The sequence below is a fragment of the Danio rerio genome, chromosome 7, assembly GCF_049306965.1.
Source record: "Danio rerio strain Tuebingen ecotype United States chromosome 7, GRCz12tu, whole genome shotgun sequence".
In the NCBI taxonomy this organism is placed as follows: domain Eukaryota; kingdom Metazoa; phylum Chordata; class Actinopteri; order Cypriniformes; family Danionidae; genus Danio; species Danio rerio.
Window position 1 is genome coordinate 747501 of NC_133182.1, and position 10000 is coordinate 757500.

Consider the following 10000-nt stretch of genomic DNA (forward strand, 5'->3'; position numbering starts at 1 on the left):
CTGAGAGGTCAATGCTGGGTTATTGGTGAGTCATTGGTGGGCCACTGGTAGGTCACAGAGGGGTCACCAGTTTGTCACTTCTGGGTTTCTGGCAAGTCACTGGCTAATCACCACTGGTGGGTCAATGCCGGCTTACTTGTGAGTCAGAGCTGGGTCACTTCCAGGTCTCTGTTGAGTCACTGGTTAGTCACTAGTGTTTCAATGCCAGGTTTCTGGTGGGTCAATGGGGAGTAGTTGTGTGGCTTCTGACGAGTCATTAGTGGGTCACTGGCAAATCACTGGTGGGTCACAATTTTGTCAGTAATTGGGGAAATGAGCATGTCCATGGTGGGTTAGTGCTGGGTCACTGGTGAATCACTATTAGGTCATGGAGTGGTCAGTTACAGGGTACTAGACATTCATTGGTGGGCCACTGGCATGTCACTGTTGGGTCAACGGGAGGGTGGGCCACTAGCAAGTTAATGGTGGGTCAATATTGAGTTATTGGAAGTAACTGGTGAGTCAATGGTGCAAGATCATTCATTCATTCATTTTCTTGCCGGCTTAGTCCCTTTATTAATCCAGGGTCGCCACAGCGGAATGAACCGCCAACTTATCCAGCACATTTTTACGCAGCGGATGCCCTTCCAGCTGCAACCCATCTCTGGGAAACATCCATCCACGTACACTCATTCACACACACACACACACTCATACACTACTGACAATTTAGCCTACCCAATTCACCTGTACCGCATGTGTTTGGACTGTGGGGGAAACCGGAGCACCTGGAGGAAACCCACGCGAAGGCAGGGAGAACATGCAAACTCCACACAGAAACTTCATGGCTCGAACCAGTGACCCAGCGACCTTCTTTCTGTGAGGCGACAGCACTACCTACTGCGCCACTGCGTCGCCTGGTGCCAGATCACTACTGAGTAACTAACAGATCACTAGTGGGTCAATAATGGGTCACTTCTAAGTTACTGGCAAGTAACTGGCATGACACTGGTCAGTCAGTGCCGGGTTACTGTCATTGGTGGGTCATGGTGAGTCAATGGTGGGTTACTTCTAGGTTACAGAGGAGTAACTGTCAAGTCACTAGTGGGCCACTGGTGGGTCATTGTGCAGTTTCTGACGAGTCGTTGGTGGCCTAATGGCAGGTCACTGGTGGGTTAATAGCGGGTGACATCTGGGTTAATGGTAAGTCACTAGTTGGGCCACTGGGGAGTAAAGCCCCATTCAAGCGTCAACACATCCCATTCACCTAGAATGGGTTACGTCAGACGTTGCCGAACTGCATTGTGGATCCGTCAGCACCGCTTCACTGGCGTGACTCACTGCAGAAGTTGGAAATTTCTCAACTCTTCAAGCGCCAACAAACAGTCAGCCAATCAGATTGCTTTATGCAAATACCCCAGCTCAGACAGCAGCTGATTGTGAACTAATTTCATTGGCTGACGCTGAGGGTCAGTGGTGTTTGTCCAGCAGTGTTCAGGAGAGCTGTGTGCCTCTCTCCATCAGCTACAGGGCTCTGCATTACTCTACACATCTGATATAATGACATGACTGATCTGTTACCAGTATCTTAATCTCAGTCCACCTTTCTCTCTGTGTTTAAGAACATGTTCACGTGTGTGTGTGTGTGTGTGTGTGTGTGTGTGTGTGTGTATGTGTGTGTGTGTATGTGTGTTCCATCACAGCGTTGTGTGTTCAGAGCTGTACACACTGCAGCTTCACACAGATAAAGCAGGCAGTCATAGAAAACATCAGGTGACAGTTCCATCAGTGCGAACACACACAGACACACACACACACACACGTCTGTGAGCGCATGACTGAACCTAGACAACTAAAAGAAGACTAAAGCAGTCTGGAGAAGGAGAAGCGGCTGCAGTCATGATCAACACAAGAGTGAAGATCTGCCACAGGCTGAAGAGAGGTCTCTGAACACACACACACACACACACACACACACACACACACACACACACAGGTGTGCTGCAACAGCAGGATCAGCCGGTATTATCACACACAGCCCAGTAAAAGGTGCAGTGGGAGAGATGGATCACACACTGATCCACAGCTCAAAACACACACACACATACACACACACACACACACACACTGATCCACAGCTCAACACACACACACACACACACACACACACTGATCCACAGCTTAACACACACCCACACATACACACACACTGATCCACAGCTCAACACACACTCACACACAGCCAAGTACATGGTGCAGCAGGAGAAATGGATCGCACACAGATCCAAAGCTCAAGACACACACACACACACACACACATACACATACACACACACACACACACACACACACATACACACACACACACACACACTCATCCAGAGCTCAACACACACACTGATCTACAGCAGATCCTCCAGAAACACACTCTACAGGCTGACACTGCGCTCTGATTGGCCAGTCTCTCGCTCATCTGCATACTCAAACACCATTGGCTGACAGTGCTGCTTCTCAATGTGTGATTTGAATATAAAGATGCCATTCAAATCACAAAGAGGCATTAATATAAAAGTGTTTATGCAAATGAAGATCTCATAATGCAGATTACTGATCAAACATCAGAGCTCTGCTGCGTTTACTGCAGGAAATGAGCCCAATGTTCCTCTGGAGCATCATCTTCACACAACCTCCTCATGGTCAGACCCATACAGAGTGTGTTCTGTCAATTAACATGACCCATTAGCACTCTGTGCCAGTGGGCGGAGCTAGAGAGTCACTCCTCTAATCTGACACTCTATTATTGGTTGAGTGGGAGGAGCTAGAGAGTCACTCCTCTAATCTGACTCTATTATTGGTTGAGTGTGAGGAGTTAGAGAGTCACTTCTGCAGTCTGACACTATTATTGGTTGAGTGGGAGGAGCTAGAGAGTCACTTCTGTAATCTGACACTATTATTGGTTGAGTGGGAGGAGCTAGAGAGTCACTCCTCTACTCTGACACTATTATTGGTTGAGTGAGCGGAGCTAGAGAGTCGCTTCTGTAATCTGAAACTATTATTGGTTGAGTGGGCGGAGCTAGAGAGTCACTTCTGTAATCCGACACTCTATTGGTGGAGTGGGCGGAGCTACAGAGTCACTTTTGTAATCTGACACTATTTTTGGTTGAGTGGGTGGAGCTAGAGAGTCGCTTCTGTAATCTGACACTCTATTGGTGGAGTGGGCGGAGCTAGAGAGTCGCTTCTGTAATCTGAAACTATTATTGGTTGAGTGGGCGGAGCTAGAGAGTCACTTCTGTAATCCGACACTCTATTGGTGGAGTGGGCGGAGCTACAGAGTCACTTTTGTAATCTGACACTATTTTTGGTTGAGTGGGTGGAGCTAGAGAGTCGCTTCTGTAATCTGACACTCTATTGGTGGAGTGGGCGGAGCTAGAGAGTCACTTTTGTAATCTGACACTATTATTGGTTGAGTGGGCGGAGCTAGAGAGTCGCTTCTGTAATCTGACATTCTACTGATTGAATGAATGGAGCTAGAGAGTCGTGTGTGTATTTGGGTATATATGTATGTGTGTGTGTGTGCGTGCGTGTGTGTGTGTGTGTGTGTGTGTGTGTGTGTTTTGGAATTACTTCAAGCATCAGCTTAATTTCTGTATTCTTTTCCTGATGGCGTGTGTGTGTGTGTTGGATTTACTTCAGGCATTGTCTATTTTTTGTATTTTTTAATGGTGTGTGTGTGTGTGTGTGTGTGTGAGTGTGTGTCTGTGCTCTACATCTTCAGGAAATTCTCCAGGGCAGATTAATTAAGAACCGAAACAAATCACTAAAGCATTAAACAGTTTGCACGTTTCTCAGAATCTGAGGTCTGATAACACACACACACACACACACACACACACACGCACACACACGCACACACACACACACAGTAAAGCGCAGAAGAGTGGCGGGCTGGATCCTGACCTGAATTAAGCATTACAGTGAGTGTGTTTAGTGGTGTGTGTGGTCCGGGCTGTGCTCCAGAACTCTGTGTGTCCTCCTGAACGGCTGTGTTCTGACCTCGGCCTCCTCCACATGGATCGAGATGTAAACTGAGGAGAGCGGCGTTACTGCGGATGATGGAGATGAGGAAACGCTGCTGAATCTGCTCCCGGAGGAGCTCTGAAGACCCTCATCCACACCATCAGTCTGTGTGTGTGTGTGTGTGTGTGTGTGTGAGTGTGTGTGAGTGTGTGTGTGTGTGTGTGTGTGTGTGTGTGTGTGTGTGTGTGTGTGTGTGTGTGTGTGTGTGTGTGTGTGTGTGTGTGTGTCTGGAGCAGTGTTCTGTTGGGAGCACCAGTGTAATGTTCACTCTGAGCTTCTCTCTCCTGTGTGTTCAACACTTGATGACTGCTCAAACAGCCGCTGAATGGTGAATCGGCTCTACTGAAGCCTCAGAGCATTCTGGGAGTGTTTTACATTCACCGGTGGCAGCTCTTAACAACACATCGAGTTCATTTAAACACACACACACACACTCACACATGTTATGAATGATTAATATGCAGGTTAGTGTATGCTCCGTTCAGCTGCTTTAGTTTTTGTCAGCTTTGTGTTTAATCAAAGAATTATTAGACTATAATGAGAGTGGCTCAGTGGTGTCGCATTGTCACCTCACTGAAAGAAGGTCTCTGGTTCGAGTCTCGGCTGGGTCAGTTGGTGTTTCTGTGTGGAGTTTGCATGTTCTCACGTGTTGGCATGGGTTTCCTCCGGGTGCTCCGGTTTCCCCCACAGCCACTCTGATGATTGACCGTAGTGTATGTGTGTGTGTGTGTGTGTGTGTGTATGGATGTTTCCCAGTACTGGGTTGCAGCTGGCAGGACATCCACTGTGTAAAACATATGCTGGAATAGTTGACGGTTCATTCCGCTGTGGCCACCCCTGATAAATAAGGGACTAAGCTGGAGGAAAATGAATGAGTTTCAGCTGTGATCAGTGTTTAGTGTGTAGCTGTTGTGTGTAGTGTCCAGCATCTGCGTGATGATCAGGATAAAGCACATCCAGACGGTTGTTTTCTCAGAATAAAGCTTCAGTCCTCTACAGCAGTGCTGATAAACCTGAGTGACTTTATTCTGAGATAACACCCTGCTGGATCTACTTTCTCTCTAACATACACTTCATGTCTACATTTAGTCAATTATCAGATGCTGTTGTGTGTGTGTGTGTGTGTGTGTGTGTGTGTGTGTGTGTGTGTGTGTGTGTGTGTGTGTGTGTGTGTGTGTTAGTGTGCAAGCGTGTATGAGTGTGTGTTGGAATATACTGCAGTATAAAACCTTAAGCCACACTCTATAAATCTGGCATCTTGTGGTTATGTGTGTTCAGTTTGCATTGTTATTAATGTGAGTATTGTGTATTAAAGGAGTATAATGATGAATGGGGCTGATTGTTAATAAAGAACAACATGAGAAAGATCTTTAATGAACTTTCAGTCTGTCTGCAGCGGCATGTGTGTTTACTATTAGGAAATGTAGGAATGGAGAATTAAATTGAATAGATATTATGTAAAATAAGCTTAATGTGAGGAAGATTCAACATTAAAACCAGTGATAGAGGACAGATGTGGTGATGGGGTGGGCAATATAATACGCTTGTGCCTCATCCTGCTTCATTTCCAGCCGGCTGCATGTACAGTATTTGTTATTTTCGGTGTGTATGGAGAACTAGATATCTCATTGATCTGGATGAAATGTGTTTCGCTTGAAGAATTGTTTTAACTGTACAGTTGAAGTCAGAGTTATTCGCCCTCCTGTAGATCCTTCTCCAATTTCAGTTTAACAGAGAGCAGATTTCTTCAACACATGTCTAATCATAACAGTGTTAATAATTAATCCCTAACAACTGATGTATGTTCTCTTCTCCATGATGACAGTAAATAATATTAGACTAGATATTCTTCAAGACACTAGTGTTCAGCTTACAGTGACATGTAAAGGCTTCACTAGGGTAATTAGGGTAAAGTTAGGGTAATTAGGCAAGTCATTGTATAACAGTGGTTTGTTCTGGAGACAATCCAACACTAATATTGCTGAAGGGGTGAATAATATTGAGCTTAAAATGGCTTTAAAACTGCTAAGAACTGCTTTTATTCTGGCCGAAATAAAACAAATCAGACTTTCTCCAGAAGAACAAATATTATCAGACATACTTCCTGAATCTGTTCAACATCATTTGGGGAATATTCTCAGTAAGGCGAGTGATTCTGACTTCAGCTGTACGATGTAAATAAATCCAGTGAACTCAGATGTTCCTCCTGTGTCTCAGCAGGTAAAGAGGAGTCGGTGGCCACCTTCAAGGGGAACGAGTTCTTCTGCTATGACCTGTCTCTGACGCCCATCCAGAGCAGCACTGACGAGATCACGCTGTCCTTCCGCACGCTGCAGCGCAACGGCCTGATGCTGCACACCGGCAAATCTGCAGACTACGTCAACCTGTCCCTGAAGAGCGGCGCCGTGTGGCTCGTCATCAACCTGGGCTCCGGAGCCTTCGAGGCCCTCGTGGAGCCCGTCAACGGCAAGTTCAACGACAACGCCTGGCACGACGTCAAGGTCACGCGAAACCTGCGCCAGGTAAGAGCTCAGCAGTCTTCTTGTTTGTGTTATTGATCGATCGCTTTCGGGAGGTTGGCGGGAAATGCTTTTTAAATGTTCCTAATCTGACAGCAGCGGATGGATCCTGACTGGACTACAAGTGTGTGTGTGTGTGTGTGTGTGTGTGTGTGTGTGTGTGTGTGTGTGTGTGTGTGTGTGTGTGTGTGTGTGTGTGTGTGTGTGTGTGTGTGTGTGTGTGTGTGTGAGTGTTAGGGATGGGTGATGTGGACTTAAAATCATCTCTCATTTTCTGGTATTTTTTGCTATGACTGTATCAATGACGATATCAATGACAATATCAACGATGATAATTATGACGATATCAATGACGGTATCAATGTTGATATTAACGACAGTAGCAATGAAAACATCAGTGATAATATTAATGTTGATAATAATGATGATATTAATGACAATAATAATGATGATAATATTGACAATATTAATGACGATGACGGTATTAATAACTATAATAATGACGATAAAAATAAAGATGACTGTATTAATAACAATAATAATGTCGATATTAATGACGATAATAATGACATTATTAATGACAATAATAATTACGGTATTAATGACAATTTTAATGACGATAATAATGGCGATATTAATGACGGTATTAATGATGATATTAATGGCGATAATAATGACCATAATAATGACAATATTAATGACAGTATCAATGACGGTATCAATGACAACATCAATGATAATATTAATGACGATATTAATCATATTAACGACGATAATAATGATGATATTAATGACAATATTAATGACGATGACGGTATAAATGACAATAATAATGACCATAATTATGGCGGTATTAATGACGATATTAAGGACAATAATAATGACGATATTAATGACGATAATAATGACAATATTAATGATGATATTAACGACGATAATAATGATGATATTAATGACGATATTAAGGACAATAATAATGATCTTAATAATGACGATAATAATGACGGTATTAATGATGATATTAATGGCGATAATAATGACAATATTAATGACAATAATAATTACAGTATTAATGACAATTTTAATGACGATAATAATGGCGATAATAATGACGGTATTAATGATGATAGTAATGGCGATAATAATGACCATAATAATGACAATATTAATGACAGTATCAATGACGGTATCAATGACAACATCAATGATAATATTAATGACGATATTAATCATGATATTAACGACGATAATAATGATGATAATAATGACAATATTAATGACGATGACGGTATAAATTACAATAATAATGACCATAATAATGGCGGTATTAATGACGATAATAATGACGATAATAATGATGATATTAATGACGATATTAAGGACAATAATAATGACGATATAATAACGATAATAATGACGATATTAATGATGATATTAACGACAATAATAATGATGATATTAATGACGATATTAAGGACAATAATAATGATCTTAATAATGACGATAATAATGACGATATTAATGATGATATTAACGACGATAATAATGATGATATTAATGACAATATTAATGACGATGACGGTATTAATGACAAAAATAATGATCATAATAATGGCGATATTAATGACGGTATTAATGACAATAATAATGACGGTATCATTGACAATATCAATAATGATATTGATGAAAAAACAGTAATGACAATATTTATGACGATAATAATGACGATATTAATGATGATATTAATGACGATGATGGTATTAATGACGATAATAATGACGATAATAATGACGATATTAATGATGATATTAATGATGATAATAATGACCATAATAATGACGATATTAATGATGATATTAATGATGATAATAATGACCATAATAATGACGATATTAATGATGATATTAATGAGGATAATAATGACCATAATAATGACGATATTAATGATGATATTAATGAGGATAATAATGACCATAATAATGACGATATTAATGATGATATTAATGACGATAATAATGACCATAATAATGACGATATTAATGATGATATTAATGACTATAATAATGACGATAATAATGACGATATTAATGACGAGGTATTAATAACAATAATAATGATGATAATAATGACCATAATAATGGCGATATTAATGACGGTATTAATGACAATAATAATGATGGTATCATTGACAATATCAATAATGATGTTGATGAAAAAACAGTTATGACAATTTTCATGATGATAATAATGAGGATATTAATGATGATATTAATGACGATGACGGTATTAATGACGATAATAATGACGATATTAATGATGATAATAATAATGACGATAATAATGATGGTATTAATGACGATAATAATGACGATATTAATGATAATAATAATGACGATGTTAATAATGATATTAATGACGATGACGGTATTAATAAGGATAATAATGACGATAATAATGACGATATTAATAATGATATTAATGACGATAATAATGACGATAATAATGACGATATTAATAATAAAAATTAATGATGATGATGGTATTAATGAGGATAATAATGAGGATAATAATGATGATAATAAAGATGATATTAATGACGATAATAATGACGATATTAATGACAATAATAATGACGATAATAATGACGATATTAATGATGACATTGATGACGATAATAATGACGATAATAATGACGATAGTAATGACAATAATAATGACAATATTAATGACGATAATAATGACGATATTAATGATAATAATAATGACGATGTTAATAATGATATTAATGACGATGACGGTATTAATGAGGATAATAATGACGATAATGATGATATTAATGATGATATTAATGACGATAATAATGACGATACTAATGACGATATTAATAATAAAAATTAATGATGATGATGGCATTAATGAGGATAATAATGAGGATAATAATGATGATAATAAAGATGATATTAATGACGATAATAATGACGATATTAATGACAATAATAATGACGATAATAATGACGATATTAATGATGACATTGATGACGATAATAATGACGATAATAATGATGATAGTAATGACAATAATAATGACAATATTAATGACGATAATAATGACGATATTAATGACGATAATAATGACGATAGTAATGACGATAATAATGACAATATTAATGACGATAATAATGACAATAATAATGACGATATTAATGACGATAATAATGACGATAATAATGACGGTATTAATGACGATAATAATGACGATATTAATGACAATAATCATGACGATGTTAATAATGATATTAATGACGATAACGGTATTAATGAGGATAATAATGACGATAATAATGACGATAATAATGATGATATTAATGACGATAATAATGACGATAATAATGACGATAATAATGACGATATTAATAATAAAAATT

The 10000-nt window shown here is 39.3% G+C and overlaps 2 protein-coding genes across 44 annotated transcripts in view; one reads left to right on the top strand and one right to left on the bottom strand.

Annotated features, from left to right (window-relative positions):
* The window catches only part of nrxn2b (neurexin 2b), a 479670-nt gene that overhangs the window by 263569 nt on the left and 206101 nt on the right, over window positions 1-10000 (top strand). For 32 of the 43 annotated variants that reach the window (XM_073906700.1, XM_073906730.1, XM_073906720.1 and 29 more), the window contains one exon: window positions 6274-6578. In XM_073906700.1, coding sequence (XP_073762801.1) covers window positions 6274-6578 — 305 coding nt within the window. 43 annotated transcript variants of the gene reach the window in all.
* The window catches only part of alpk1 (alpha-kinase 1), an 859942-nt gene that overhangs the window by 116660 nt on the left and 733282 nt on the right, over window positions 1-10000 (bottom strand). The window lies entirely within an intron of this gene.